The sequence below is a fragment of the Salvia splendens genome, chromosome 19, assembly GCF_004379255.2.
Source record: "Salvia splendens isolate huo1 chromosome 19, SspV2, whole genome shotgun sequence".
Classification (NCBI taxonomy): domain Eukaryota; kingdom Viridiplantae; phylum Streptophyta; class Magnoliopsida; order Lamiales; family Lamiaceae; genus Salvia; species Salvia splendens.
This window is the reverse complement of record NC_056050.1, coordinates 143800-160564: the sequence shown is the minus strand read 5'-3', so window position 1 is coordinate 160564 and position 16765 is coordinate 143800. Positions and strand designations below refer to the sequence as shown.

At 36.8% G+C, this 16765-nt stretch overlaps 1 protein-coding gene and 2 pseudogenes across 3 annotated transcripts; all 3 read right to left on the bottom strand.

The window, feature by feature from the left end:
• Window positions 1–4530: 4530 nt before the first annotated feature.
• LOC121778828 lies at window positions 4531–5249 on the bottom strand (annotated as a pseudogene).
• Window positions 5250–9282: 4033 nt separating this feature from the next.
• Window positions 9283–9978, bottom strand: LOC121778850 (annotated as a pseudogene).
• Window positions 9979–12419: 2441 nt separating this feature from the next.
• On the bottom strand, window positions 12420–15886 carry LOC121778341 (TVP38/TMEM64 family membrane protein slr0305-like). 3 transcript variants are annotated; one of them, XM_042175669.1, is made up of 7 exons: window positions 15296–15886; window positions 14281–14333; window positions 13966–14058; window positions 13664–13887; window positions 13188–13254; window positions 12840–12953; window positions 12420–12684 (listed from the first exon to the last, which is right to left on the bottom strand). In XM_042175669.1, exons 1-7 carry the CDS (start codon window positions 15759–15761, stop codon window positions 12661–12663), a joined length of 1041 nt encoding a protein of 346 aa, XP_042031603.1. In that variant the 5' UTR covers window positions 15762–15886; the 3' UTR covers window positions 12420–12660. The 3 variants fall into 3 exon arrangements, 1 of the variants encoding a protein (XP_042031603.1); XR_006045659.1 differs by lacking the exon at window positions 12420–12684 and having other exon boundaries at window positions 12872–12953; window positions 13188–13268; XR_006045660.1 differs by lacking the exon at window positions 12420–12684 and having other exon boundaries at window positions 12886–12953; window positions 13188–13318.
• Between the last annotated feature and the right edge of the window lie 879 nt (window positions 15887–16765).

The following is a 16765-nucleotide window of genomic DNA, read 5'->3' as shown; positions in this document are numbered from 1 at the left end:
TCTTCAGTTCCGTCGACATTGCTCGCTACAAAACAAAAAACATTGAGAAAATATGTAATTATTTATAATAACCTCACAATAAGATACTGCTTATATAACAGATGTAATCTGACAATTCTAGGCAAAATTAACCAAATTAAATTGGAAAAGTCACATAAAAACACACATTACTCCACATGGAGTTAGCCAAGTCATCCCGCATTTGGTTCCATTCTGAAGTTGGCTCTACTTGATCTACGAATTCTAGGTCACCATGAATCTCCTCATCGACCAGAGGTTGTGTATCTCCGTCAACGTGTTGCTCAATTGGATCATTGTGCATCTCACCCCGTACGAAATTGTGTAGCAGGAAGCATGCCATGATTAACCGGATCTGGATCTTAATCGGATAGAAAGTAGCACTCGTAAGATACCCCATCTCATCTTTAGCACTGCAAAGGCCCTCTCAATTATGTTACGAGCTCTAGTATGCCTTAGATTAAACAATTCTCGTGCATTTTGCGGACGCTGGGTCCCGACTCCCCATTCCTTCAAATGATAGCGCACGTTTTTATACGGAGTAAGGAATCCTTCACTGTTTGCGTACCATTATCACATAGATAATAAAGTTCCTATACAAGTGCCAACCATACGATGGGGATTTAGCTAGTGTAAATAATGGGAAAAAGATAAAATGAATACTACAAGGATTATAATAATCACAGTTATCCGGTTCTTACACCTTTGTTTAACTCTCAATCCACCTTCTCTAGTGACAGCATCCCTAAGCACTCGAGAGTCACCCGCCGATCCCTCCCACCCGGGTAAAAAGTATAAGAACTTCATATTGCGGTCACACGCGCAAGAGTAGTGGTCGCGATTTGGCCCTTTCGCGTGCGATATCGTGGCTTGTCTAAGGTCCTTACGAGCACATTTATGTAAGTGCCGTCCAAAGCGGCCAATACAAACCCTATTTGCAATTCGGTACCAGCATTATGAAAACAATATATTACTACCAACAAACTGCAAGAATTGAATGCAAATCGTGCAAATTAAAGTTAGATTACCCTTGAAGTGTTGCCATCGTGGATCAACACAATTGTTTGTCACCCGGATCAGGCCGAGGCAATAAAATTGTATGCAACTTGAGTACCGCTTTAAGTACAAGATGCACATAGTGAGAAATGGTTTCACCCGAACGACGAAAATTCAAATCCAGAAGGTCTATTTTCTTATGATGGGCTAAAATGCCTAGGAAAATTGCTACTTGCTCCTCTAGTAAACACAAATCGACCATTCCGTAGTCCACCACGGTCTCTTAAAAGAATACACAATCGTCCAAATGCATTCCTATCCATACGGAGGTTCGAAAAACAGTCGACATCACTAACTGCAGTGAGCCTGTTCATATGCCTCACTTGTGGAGGGATTCGCTCAATTAGTGAATACCTAACTTGGTGATTTCTTACACGACGTGTAAAACGCCTTGTTCTTTTCAAGTATAAGTACAGAATGATGATTTGTTGAATACGCAACAAAAAAAGTATATCTTCCACCATCAGGTTAACGGAAGGGGGTACACGAACAATACGGGCCATCACGAGCAATTCAATTACAACTACCAAGGAAATGTTACAAAATCAGAATGAAATTCATGAATATTGGGCACAAAAACATAAAATTGCCTTTAGAGAACTCTAGATTCAGTAAAGACTCACTTTACTAACGAATACACAGTCATGTGATGCACATACACGTACTCAAATTTGGCTGCAAACTCAAGTTATGAACAGATACAAACTTGTCAATACAAACTCTGTGTGCATACTAACGAGAACTATTTACTCTGCAGAGAAACTGGTCTTCCATTTCTATAAACCAATATACTACTAATAGAGATTAAAAATTCTTAGCAATAATAAAGCTCAACACCTAAAAATAAAGAACAGAGGAGATCTGGAAAATCAAGCACATAAAAAAATAAAGCACAAAAGGAGATCTGGAAAATCAAGCACGTAAAAAATAAAAACACAAATGGAAAGAGTCGATTGTTTATGAACTGGAGCATCAATAACTAACCGTCTGAAATTTGGGCGAAAACTTGCTGATGTTTATGTCGACCGATTCCGGTGGACGAATCGGATCCCTAACGCCGACCCCCTGGATGTGGACGCAAAATTCAGACGGCATTTGTGACCATATACAAACACCGATCCAAATTGTTATAGAGGGGAATAATACAACAATTTTGGCCTACCTTTTGTGCGTGGGGGTATGGAGTCCTCAAGTGTTGTAACAATCTCTGGCTTCAATTGTAGGGTGTGTCTGCAGTGGTTTCACACAAGGTTTGGGGATGAATTATTGGAGGAGGTGTTTCCAAAATTCAAATCACGTATAGAGGGCAAATGGAAATGTTGATGCTGTATCGGGCACGGGAGTCGAGGCATGATTATAATCGGTGCCTCAAATGCTGATACGAAACACATGTTATTTGGATGAACAGTTCGGGCTTTGACGGGCCGACATCGGGCCTCATGTTATCAACAAAGCAACCAAACAGCAGGTTAACTCATGATAATAACATTTAACATGATTTGTCATGCTAACCAAACGACTCCTAGAGTATCGAATGCATCTGCCTTGTGTTAGTAATAAATGTATATACAAGGTTAACTAAATGAAGAATTATTTTCAGTAATTCAATCACGAAGATATACTGTGAATGTATGCAACACCTATGTTGAATCCTGGAACAAATAATTCCATTCTTTAAGCGTGGTTAATTTAATTGTGGTTTGATATGTTAGGATCGTTGACTGCAACATTAGTTTGATATTGTCCGCTTTGGGTCAAGCCCGCACGGATTTGTTTTTGGGTCACTCCCAAAAGGCCCTCAAACTAATTGGGGTTGGACAGGAATTATATACACCTTCCAACTTTCCTCATTCATCCGATGTGGGATGGGTTTGTAACCCAACAAACCTCCCCTCAAACCGAGACCACATCGGGAACGCAGTCGACACGAACATGGGTTGTTCCAGCCCTGGCCTGGGCCCGACTCTAACTTTGAGTCCTTCAGGGCCCGACCCTAACCGGGGCTCATCCAGGCACAACCCATAGCCACCTGGGCTTTGATACCACTTGTTAGGATCGTCGACTGCAACATTTAGTTTGATATTGTCCGCTTTGGGTCAAGCCCGCACGGATTTATTTTTGGATCACTCCCAAAAGGCCTCAAACTAATTTGGGTTGGACAGGAATTATATACACCTTCCAACTTTCCTCATTCATCCGATGTGGGATGGGTTTGTAACCCAAAAAACCTCCCTTCAAACCGAGACCCACATCGGGAACGCAGTTGACACGAACATGGGTTGTTCCAGCCCTGGCCCCTGGGTCATCCTGGGCCCGACTCTAACTTTGAGTCCTTCAGGGCCCGACCCTAACCGGGGCTCATCCAGGCACAACCCATAGCCACCTGGGCTTTGATACCACTTGTTAGGATCGTCGACTGCAAACATTTAGTTTGATATTGTCCGCTTTGGGTCAAGCCCGCACGGATTTGTTTTTGGGTCACTCCCAGAAGGCCTCAAACTAATTGGGGTTGGACAGGAATTATATACACCTTCCAACTTTCCCCATTCATCCGATGTGGGATGGGTTTGTAAAATATGAACAATTAAAGAACTATTACGTTTTTACATATAAAATGAGTTCATGTAATAATCTCATTACTAGTTTGGAACCTTGATTTATGCCATTATTCGTCTCTCACTCTATACGCGTCATACAATTTCTCAGTCACATATTTATGGTCAAGTTATAAAATATGTTATGTCACGTAACGTCAATCAATCACGATATTATGTGATTGTAAGAGACATGTCTATTCTATAATAGAAAGTATTGCATGTGAAAAAGATTATGATTCTCGTACCCTAATTTGTCATAGGTTTGTACGTTGTAATAATATATCGCCCCTTTTTTGTTGCTGCATGGAAAATGCAAATCAAAATATGACCTACCAATTATTGTACGTGGAAACATTAATGATGGAGTAAAATGCGGGGGTCAATAAATCTATGCCACTATTTTTTTCAATACAATTTTAAAATATACTCACTCTGTTCCACTTCAGGTGAACTATTTTTCTTTTTTGGGTTGTCTCACTCTAAATGACACATTTTTATAAATAGAAATATCATTCTATCTAATTTTTTCACTCTCTCTTACTTTATTCTTTCCATTTAATTCACAAAACAACACTCTATAAAATTCCGTGCTGGAACAGAAATGTTCCACTTAGAGTGAGATTAAGGGAGTAATTAACATGAAGAATAGATTTGTGATATCATGAAACATACGATGAGCTTGTTTTGGTAAGAATAAACAAAATTAATTATATTAATTAAAAAAGTCACGTACTACAACTTTACTTATTTTATTTTTATTTTAATAATTTAGCAAGTGAGCAAAATGTAAATTTTTTATATAAATTTCATACTATACAGTAAAATAAATGTATGGAATATTAATTTTTTAAAACAATAATGATATTGATTTATATTAACATATTTTTCAAATTTCACAGTTTATACATACACCACAAAAGAAAAATTACACGATTTCATCTAACTAATGTGAAGCCAAAGTCCAACAAGAACTGTCGATTTGATAAAATAAAGAAAAATTATGAACATTACAAACTCCATAGTAGAAATTAAGGAAAAAAAACGAAATTTCGAAATCACTTTACAAAGCTGTATAAATCAAGCCATCACAGCAAACTTACTACATGTCTTTGACATGAAAGAGATTAGGGTTCTTGACAACGATGTCGTACATATAAACGGAGCTGAACTTGTTGAAGTCTTTGGGGAGAGAAATGAGGTCGATGGAGGAGTGTTTGTGGAACTGGTAGAGGTCGGGGTCGCCACCATAGTACCTCTCCCACCCCAAATTCCGAGAATTTGGTCGAGAAATTTGTACGAGGACACCACTTGCCCAGACGGTAGGTGCACCAACACCTTCTGCTTGGAGGCACCACGCTTACCCTCAGCATAGTCGGACCCGGGATTCTCCACGAGCTGCATAACCCCGTTGTTCTTGAAAATCCAGACGCCAGCCATGTCTCAACTTAGGTGCTGGGAAATAAAAATTAAGGTGTTTGGAGAAGTTGAAGTAAGTTGTGATGAATTGAAGTGAAGGGTTGGAAGGGTATTTATATGTGCGATGAAGAAGAGGGGGTGGGTTAATTTTGATGGTGGAATGAAAAAGATGTGTAATGTTGATAGGGTTTTGTATAATAAAACATATATAGATATTGTGGGATCCATTACATTTTTATGTATAGATGTTTCTTCTATTCTTATTTTTAGGAGAATCTATGGTTCGATTTTAGGCTTTTTCATTTTTCTTTCTCTTTATAAGTTCATATTGGAGAATCTAAGGAGTGGGGGTACAATATTCGCACGCATTATGTTTGGAAAATATGTGTATTAATTATTATTATATATATATATATTGGGGTGACCACTTACATCACATGTCCCACACGTGAAGGGGGTTAAGGGAGGAATTTTTGTGATTGTTACTCTTTGATCAAAGTGAAACAAGACTAGTCATGTGTGAACTCAATTTATTTTGTGGACATACATCACTACCATAGATAATGTATATTAAAAATTTACTTTTTTATATTAATCTCATGAGCTTCAGTACTATAGGATGTTATTATTTTTTATTTATGATATTCAACATACTTGGCTAGTAACAACGAATGTACTGATCCACTAAAACGTGTTTGAAGACACTACCTACGTTTAATCTACACTTTCTGATCATATATACTCCCTATGTTTCATGTTAATCTTCTATACATTATTCTCTCTTACTTTACTATTTCTGCATTTAACTATTTATTATTATTAATTTTTCAAAACGAGTGCAGAAAATTAAAAGCATCTATTAAGACAGAAGGGAGGGAGTAGTTAGCAACACACAAACATGTGTGATATGTTTATCCCAAATACAATACAATCGTGTGCCTCCCACACTTGTACTCATTAGAGAGTTCTTAATCCTAACTTGATCCATACCTTTCATAATAAATAGATATGAACATCATGCGTTGTCCCATAGTAAAAAACCAGTCGAGTTTATCAGAAGTGTCGATAACTTACCAGTCATAGAATAAAGACAAATTTGGCCTACTAGATAGCATATGACATGGATATACAAGATGTGAACTAAAAATGATCTAAAATTAAATTGATGCCATCAATATAACAGAATTAATGTTCATCCGATATGTTTTACGAGAGGACCACAAACCAGCTTTCAAATCTATCACGTTGGTGCTTAAGTTATCTATGTTGTGGGAAAATTAAATACAGGCCTATGGCTCACATGTCATCACATGGAGATGTGTGGTTTTAATGGTCCTTCCCTCATCCATATATATGCCTTGTTTGAACAACAACCAACTTTTGTTACAAACATGTCTCTTTAATTCCCATCAATCAATCATAGAATAAGTGAATTAAGGGGCATTTCGTTCGAAAGATTATGTTTAAAGATTAAATATATTATTTTTAGATAATCATAATTATATAATAATAAGTTATAGTCACCTCCCTTCAACTAAAATAATCGCGGCTTCAAATTAAGGAAAAAGAAAGAAATAAGAGACATTTAAGTAAATCAGTAGGTATGCGCTCATGTTGGAATCGTGACCAGTCAAAGGGTTTTGACCGGGTCGTACATGTGAAGGAACATTTAATTTGTGAAATTAAATGATATAGGATCGATCTACGTTCAGATTATATGATCGTTGTATATTCATTTTTCTCTAAATTGATTTCGGTTGAGTAAAAAATAATGGATTAAAGTTAATCATAAAAATAGAGCTATGAGAAAAATCAATTGATTAATTATCTCACATTGGTGGCGAGAGCCTCCTGAAACATGTACTCCCTTAGTTCCTAACAATTTGTCACAATTTGATCTAGCACGAGTTTTTAAAAATTGTAATAGAAAGCGAGTTGAAAAAGTTAGTGACATATGCGTCCTATTTTTATATATTAGTTTTATAATAAAATGTGAGTGTAAATGAGTCAGTGGAATGTGAGGTCCATTACCAAAAATGGTAAAAGTAAAAGATGATAAATTTTTAGGGACAGACAAAAATGGAAATAAGTGACAAATTTTCAGGGACGGATGAAATATTCAATAGGCTAAATTATTATGTACATGTAATATATTATAGTGGACTAATTAAAATGGACAGTAGAACCTAAACGCGCGCCGCCGCCCGCCCGCCCGCACCACCGAGGCCGCGGACCCAAGCCACATGGCCATGTGCAGTGTGTCACGTGCGCCGCGTGCCTAGAACTTGGATCTTGGCAATTGGTCGTTAGGATTGGTAAGAGTGATGAAGCCAACCTATAAATCTTTCTTGGTAAACTTCTTAATTGCTTTTTTGTATAGGAATCTGATGCTGTTAAAGATTTCTAGTATTTTATGTTATCGGCATCAAGTATATATTGTAGTACTAAAAAAATTATAGCTAAAGCCGAAAGAGCATTCTTTTTTGGTAGGGGATTCACAGGAAAACTTCCACTACTTAGAGCTATTAATTAATGAAATAAAAAATAAGTGATTATGCAATAGGCATGAAGTTATTGGTATTAGAGAAGTACCGCAAAAAAAGGTGATCAATTCCCTTTCTCATTAGCTTTAGCCTAAAGAAGCATTTTTTTTGTAGGCATTCAAATGGAAACTTCCCTCCTACATAAAGATAGAGATAGGGATGAAATAAAACATGAGATTACTATAAGATAATTCAGATAAATAAACTCTATTCTTTATCAATAGTTTGCAATCCAATCAATATATATCTAGGTCTTCTTTTTATTGTTCGATAGTTGGAGTGAATTGTAAAAATGTTTTGACTTTTGAAATCGCAAGATGCAAAAAAACCCCAATGTTTCAAAAAAATAATTAAAATATGACATGAGCTAAATTTTTTGGCACTCAAAATGATGAGATGGAACGTTAGAATTCTACCACGTGTCATATTTTTAAATTTTTTAAAAATATAGTTTTTTACAAAATAGTTCATCTTTCAGAGATCGAAATAAATTTACCGAATCATTACATTATGGTATTTTTGCATATTTTAGGGTACAAAATGGCAATATATGTAGGCGGCTTCCTTGATCTGAGCACGTTTATCCACGATCAAGTTGTTTTCCACCTCCCACATAGATGATAATGGTGATTGTTTTTCAGGTGGTAGTGGAATTTTAGCACGTCTTGAGTCACTCATCATGGTACTCTTTTTTCCATTGGGAAATTTTTCCCATGGGGTTTTCTTCAATTATTCCCAAGGGGTTTTAACGAGGCCCGCCCACACTGGGTGTCTCAAGACGGGGCTCTCTTTGCATGCATCGATTTGTTTTTTCTTATGTATCTTCCATGGGCTTGCCCATGTTATTTTGGCATGCTTAGTCTCCTTTTGGCTAGTTGTTGATGTTTTCCTTCGGGTATGCCCGAGAGTATGATGTAAACAATAAGTTCGGATGATATTCTATAATTTATTCATTAAAAAAAAGTTTTAATGATAGAAAATATTGTATGCATCGTAAAGGGTTATGCTTCGTATCTTAATGTATGTCATAGGTTGTTTCACTGTTTGTACCTTGTAATATCGTATGTGGGATCTTTTTTGTTTTTGCATGGAGCATGCTTAAATATATTATTAGGACCTAACAATTATTGTACATTGAAACATTAATTATAGAGTAAAATGTGGGGGTCAATATTTATGACACTTTGTCTTTCAATAAAATATAAAATTAAATTAACATTAGGAATACATTTGTGATGTCATAAAATATAATGATGATTTTGTTTTAGTAAGAACTGATACACAAAATCAATTATATTAATTAGAAATTTTGCTTATGCATGTAATATTGGTGTGGTCGACAAGAAAATTCGTTGCTCAACAATTTTCGTACGTATAACGGATTTAGAGGGGATAGTCCTTCACTATGTATTTATGTTATATCAAGTGAATAAAATGACGGATGTTACTTTTTACAAATCAAGAGTAGGTGAGCGATTAGATTTGAATCTTAGACCTTGACGTCTCGCATATATAATAATAAATTTATATTGTGTTTTTTTAAATAATGTTATTTATTTATTTATTTTAATAGTAGTATATGATTTTCAAAATTCGTTACACATAAGAAACATAATACGATTCCATCTAACTAAAATAACCGGAAGTCGAAATCCAACAAGTGGTGTCGATTTGATGAAACAATTACAAATTATGATCATTTCAAACTTCTATCTATCCTAGAAAGCACACTTCAAGATCAAATAATTGTTCTTTACGAAGCTACATAATTCTACCCATCACACCAAACCACGAAACCCACAAAAAAAAGGAAAAAAAAACATTTTTCTGAGAGAATCTGAAAACCTAGGAAGAATGGAAGCTACATGTCCCTGACATGAAAGAGATTAGGGTTCTTGACAACGATGTCGTACATGTAAACGGAGCTGAACTTGTTGAAATCTTTGGGGAGAGAGATGAGGTCGATGGAGGAGTGTTTGTGGAACTGATAGAGGTCGGGTCACCGCCGTAGTACCTCTCCCACCCCAAATTTCGAAGAATTTGGTCGAGGGATTTGTACGAGGATACCACCTGCCCAGTTGGAAGGTGCACCAGCACCTTCCGCTTGGAGACGCCCTTACTCTCAGCGCAATCGGCCCCAGGGTTCTCTACGAGCTGCATAACCCCGTTGTTCTTGAAAACCCAGATGCCAGCCATGTCTCAACTTATATGGTTGGAAATAAAAATTATGGTGTTTGGAGAAGTTGAAGTAAATTGTGATGTTTTGAAGTGGAGGATTGGAAGAGTATTTATATGTGTGATGAGGGAGAGGGAAAGAGAGATAATTTGGATATTGGAATGAAAAAGATGTGTAATGTTGATAGGGTTTTGTGTAATAAAACCTAGATAGATATCGTGGGACCCATTACAATTTTATGTTTGGTACACGAACAATATGGATGTTTCTTACATTCTTTTTAATATAGGAGAATCTATTGCTTGATTGTGGGCTTTTTCAATTTCTTTCTCTTCAAAAGTTCATATATATTGGAGAATCTGGGAGTGGGAGAACAATATTCTCATGCATTATTATTAATTTTATTATTATAGCTAGACCACATATGCAATAAATGTTTGGAAAATATATGTGTGTAGATTGTTGTGACCACTTACATCACATGCCCCACACGTGAAGGGGGGTTAGGAGAGGAATTTTGTGATTGTTACTCTTTGATCAAAGTGAATAAGGCTTGTCATCGTGAACTTTTCTATGTGGATATACATTGGTGGTGATTATTTGTGCATTGATTTTTATACCTCAAGTTTCAAGAACTCTTTTTTTTTCATGTTGACATGCATCACATCAATAGATGATATGTATTTCATTTTACTTTTCATATTAATACCATAAGCTTCAATACAGAGGCGATTTTATATTTTACTATTAATAACTTGGCGAGCAACAAAAAATGTATTGATTACACTAGCTATGATTAATCTACACTTCCTCATATGTAGTTAACAACACTCCGAAAATTCATTATGAATTGTGTGCCTTCCATAATAGATCGATATGAACATCATGAGCTGTCCCGTAATAAAACCAGTTGAGTTTATCAGGATTGTCGAAAACTTATCAGCATGGAATAAAAACAAGATCAAAATCAATCCTAATAGCACATGACATGGACACAGAGGATGTGATCACAAAAAGATCCTAAAATTGATGTAATGTCTATATATAAAGAAAGTTCATCCAATATGAATTTGGTAGAGAGGAGAGGACCACAAACCAGCTTTCAAATCTAGCACATTGGTGTTGAAGTTATATATATACATGCTGTGAGAAAATTAAATATTGGGCTATGGCTCACATGTTATCACATGGATATGTGTGGTTTTAATGGTCCTTCCCTCATGTCTCTTTTATTCCCATCAATCATGGTATATACTTCAATTTGATAGCGAGGACTACATTGCACGTTCGAAATCTTCTGTTACAATCTAGTATTTGTATTTTATATTCTCATACAATCATATATAGAATGAGTCATGTATAGTTGTGTTGTAAAGTGAGATCGTACAGATGTTTGTAAAATGAGTGATGTGTTTGTTTGCATAAATCAATTAGTTTGTCCGTCTTCTTCCACTTAATTAATATTACTTTCAATATAAATCTTTTATTATGTTGTTAGGTTTGGGTTGGGCAAAAAAATGCCATGTATATATTCTCAACTCCGTGCCAATAGGATGACCACTATTTATACTTTTTTAGGTATAATCATGAGCAAATTAAGAAAGAATCAAATGCATCCACAAAGGAGATGCTTGAGTGGCAGATATTACTATAGATTATGAAGCCATCCATTCAAATAATTTTGGTTTGGTACCGACCTATAAATCTTTCATGGCACTACATTTTATCATGTGTCATATTTACAATTTTTTGACAAAATGGTTCATAGAAAAAAAAAACAGTCCGGATCGTGGAGCCGATGAGAGAGGATTGGGAGGGAGAGAGTACCTATCATCAAAGCTAAATGGAGACGATTGATGAAAACTTGAAGCCCAAAAAAAATAAGAAGTTGGTGTAAAAGTAAAGGTTTTATATTTGGGTAGATTTTCAATTAGTAATTACTCCATTATTTAAGTATTTATTATTCATTACTAATTAGCTAAATTGGTTAAAAAAAACCTTTAAAAATTCACATCCAAACCAACGAAGTAACAATTACTACTTTTTCAATAAATTAGTATTAAAGATGCTAATAAAATCACAATTTAAATTATATTATTAAATATGCCAATAAAATTATGAATTACAACTTAATTAAGTATATATATGCTTAATTAATTAAGTGTTAATTTAGGAGCTAAATCATTAACCACAATCCACAAGAGACTTAATCCATGTGATACATAGGATGATGCAATTAGACTGGGAGTGCAACATGCCAACATCAAATACATACCAAGGGAAAAAGAATTAGGTAGTTGACTGGTTCGCTAAAGATAGTCTTAGTTTACATGTAGATTTTCTTTCATTTCAATTCCCACCTAGAGAGGTAGTTAAATTGTTTTTAGCAAATGTTATTGGTGTTTCTTTCTCAAGATTTGTTAGACATTCGTAATTTAATTTAAAGGGCTACGGCCCTCTTTAGCACCAAAAAAATCACAAGGATATAAAAGTCATTTCACACATTATTTGAATTCTATCTTACTCCACCAAACACCATTGCTTGTTACACTATCTAGGATCAACCATGTTAACTTATGGTGCATATAGGTATCATATGATTGCTACCAAATAGGCACTAAATAAATATATAATCTGATTGAATTTGATTTTCGAATCTTGAGGTGAATCTCATCCAAGACTCCTCATGCTAATAAAAAGGTAATGTGGAAAAATGATGATACACAGTCATAGGGCAGAACAGTTTATCTATCTCCCTTATTTAAGAGAAGATATATAGAGAGAGTGGTACATCATTTTTTTTTATGAATTAGTACCCAATTTACAGTTCATCTATCAATACTTTGATGCTTCTTTACTCGATATCTTTCACGGCATCCTGCATGACAACACAAACACATGTATCAGACGTGTCGGGATCCATCAGAGAGCACTCTTATCCGAGTCAATCATGCTCGTATAATGGCGTATTTGTAATTTTGGTAGTGTTTGGATCCAGATCTTGAGCCATAGACCACAATTTAGTAGGGTTACCTTGGCCAGTCGTGTTACATACGTTGCTGTGAACGCTGTCACTAATAGCCCGATCCCAAGTGTCCACAGCTGACCATTCCCTCCACTTAACCCTCCTACCCCAGACTCCTCTTGCTGGACAAGCAAAAAGTCGGGTCGTTAGCTCGTGAACAAGCACGAAGAAATTAATCCATCTTCAACTCCAACATTTTTTAGGAGATAGTTGATAAATAGTTGCAGTATGATTCTATCCTTGTCAGTAAAAATAGGAGCAGAATCCCAAAATCTTGGATTGGGAAAACACGAGCAAACTTCACATCTGAGATACAAAAATTAAAGAGATAAACGCCCTTAAGGTTAGAGACTCACAAGTATTGCTCGACCAAACGCGCCAGCACTCACGTACGCCCATGTTCCAGGGAGCATACCTAACCAACTGCAAGAACAGGACTTCGCGCCAAGACATAGTTAAAGGTTACTGTACTTAAATCACATGCCGCCTGCTAAAGAAAAAGTCGAAGAAGCTATATTCTTCATAATAGACCCAAACATGCTAAGGTTTGATTTCATCTACAATAATTTCTCAGTTAATCAGCAATATTCACATCACTAAATTACTTAGAAGATTATTGCAGCTTAGCTAATGTAAGTTTCGGTCTAATGTACGTTCTCACTTAATGTCAAATAGGACAAGAATATGTATAATGTGTCGAACACACAATATCCGTTATCAATTATCACACTCATTGTACGTAGTTATGAGCCATTTCCCATTCACTTCCAAGAAAATGCATTAGTTTCGACAGCATAAACAAGTCCATGAAAAAGAAAAAGAAGGAGCTGACCTTGCTAAGACATATGGAACGAACTTGACTGCTGTAAGTCCATAGAGGTAATTTCCGAGAGAGAATGGAAGCAGCGGACTCAAACGGAGAAGAGTAACAACCTTAAAACCGTTTTCCCCAATAGCTTTGTCAATTGCAAGAAATTTCTTGTTTCCTTTGACTAGCTTTAGAATCCGTTCACGAGCAAAATATCTGGCAATTAGGAATGCAACGCTGGCTGCCACCTGAAATGTAAGTAAGACGGCTTAATACTCAGTTTGCAGCATTACCCTTTCTATCTATCCAAGCTATTTGAAACTCACTGTGCCACTAATAGAGACGATAATGGTCCCAGTAAACGTGCCGAAAAGAAGACCGGCGGACATAGTCAATGGAATGGCTGGTATTGCAAGTATCTACACCACAGAAAATAATAACTTGCATCAATTCATTCTGAATTTCAGATACTGATTCATGTGCAGGAACTGATGGTTCCAAGAGTCGAACAAACAATAAAGGTCATCCATAACATATATCAAGATTTGATGCCAGTATTTGCAGATGAAGATAACATAAGAAACGAACATTGAAGTAGTTAGAAGCAACAAATTTGCTCAACATGATATCTGGTTTCTTACTTCTAACCCGGCATAAACTGCAACGAAAAGGGCATATCCAGCTGCACCGTAACCTGTAATAGTAAACAACAACACATTAGAACCAAATACATCGTTTTTTAAACAAACAGATGAGGGTAACAATAGAGTGGATTTATTCAAGATTTTCAAAGACGAAACTGATCATATAGCCCGTATACGAAACTAGAGTTTGAATGGAAGAGTGTCAGTTATAGCAAACAATAGCTAATTCTACACAAGTACCTTACAATTGATAAACACAATTTTCTACAAAACTAGATGAAACTAATGGGATTGGAATAATACCCCTTAGTCATTATTCAAATACAGTAGGCCACATAAATTTAACAACTACAAGAAGTAATTGAAATATATTGATTTGGTAAATAATGAGCATAACATGAAAATTGCAATCTGAAATTCAAATTCTTGTATTCTGATTTCTGAACCTCGTATATTTAAATGTGAAGAATCTAACTTAGGGCCATCTGAAGTAATCCCCATTCCAATACTGAATCACAATGCTCATCTCAAACTAATCACAACAATGATCAAACTTCCAATCACATGCATCATTGCCATCTTCAAACACATCTCGCTATTCACAAGCATATGTCAAATCAAGAAAACCTCAATTTCCCCAAACTCGTCAACGGTTTCTTTCTACAACAGCCATTAGGGCTGAGATTGCTCTCCCATAAAGCAAAAAATTCCAATACTAAATCACAATGCTCATCTCAAACTAATGTTAACAATGATCTATCAAACCTCCACCACACGAAACCAGTTAGCATGCATCAATGCCATCTTCAGACAAATCCCATTTTTCATAAGCATGTATTAAATCAAGAAAGCCTCATTTTCCCCAAATTTGTTCACGATTTATTTCTACAGCAGCCCTTCGAGCTGAGATTTCTCTGCCCACCCCAGATATCAAGCAAAAGATCCAATCTTGAGCCTACAAACCAATTACTACTAATTATGAAAAACAACAAACAAGACTCGACAATCCCACCTTCCATGAAGCCAGAAAACTGGGTCAAGAAAGCATTGATCTGCTCTCTGTACACATACCCAACAACCCCAAATCCACCAACGACGCCCACAAGCAGAAGTCCCGCCAAGATTGTGCCTTTAATCGCGCCAGCGTCGTCTCCGCTGCCGCCATCCTCCTCCGCCGCATCGCCGTCCCTATTCTCATCATTCTCGCTCCTGGGGTTGAAATTTAAGTATCTCCTAAGGCTCTGTGGAGCTGTGTTGGGAGTCTTGGGGAGTGTTTGCTGCTGTGATTTCTTGGTTTCTCTTAGTGAAGAACATGGCTTCAGAAAATGGAAGCGTTTCGGCTTGAAACCCAATAGAGAGAAGCAAAAATTGGGTCTTTTTCTAAGAGCTGCGACGGAGGCGGATGGAGAGGTGGAAGAGGAGAGGCTGACGCACGGCGGTCTTGGCGGCGCTGTTCTAGTTAAAGCAATGGAGGGCATTTTATGGGAAGGGGGTGGGAAATGGGAATGAGTGGTGATGAAGATTAAGGATAACAGAATATTGGGATGTAGATTTTTTATTTTCTTTATGGTTGTGGGGGTTGGATTTATGATAACTGTACTTTGTCGCAGTTTTTGAGAGTTTGAGCTTTGTAAGCTTGTTCGTTACAGAATCTACCAGTGGTATCTCTTATGATTCTCTAAGAGCATCTCCAGTGGTTCTGGACATGCAATAGCCCTCTCATAGTCTTGCCACTGTCACATCATCAGCACTAAAATCCTCCTGTCACATCATCTGAACATGCAACTGGACATGCAATAGCCCTCCCATAGCCTATCCACATCACTAATAACAATTATATAATTTAATTTACAATCGTAGCAACATATAAAATTTAATTTACGAGACAAATACAAGAAAATTGAATAATACTATTAAAATTTAAAATTTACGAGTCTGAGACCCTCCCCGGGAATTTAAAATTTACGAGTCTGAGACCCTCCCCCGGGAGTCGGGGGAGTCTGAGACTCGGTCGTCACTGGAGTACCTTCGTTGGTGTTCTCCATTTCTCGGTGTTGATCTTGTACAGAAATTAAGATAGAGAGAGTACTCGTTAAAACAAGTGGTGTGAATGAAAATGATGTCCAAAGCGCGTATATATAGTATTTCGAAAAATTAAAAAAAAATAAAAATCTGACGCCGGTGTGACGCCGATCCGGGGCCTACAATGGCGCCGTGAGGATCGGCGTGAGAATCGGCGTCAGCCCAAGAATCGACGTGGGCAAGCCGATTTTGACGCCGATTTCGCCGACGCCGCTCGCAATGGTTCGGCGTCAGCACCGGCGTCCGCGAAAAATCGGGGTGCCGGTGACGACGGCGCCATTGGAGATGCTCTAAGGGTGTCCACTATAAGACGGACACCTCAATAGCCCCGCTCCAGTTTTTGTCCATAGCCCCAGTTTTTTGGTCCATAGCCCCAAATTTTGTTTCCGCCACTATAGTG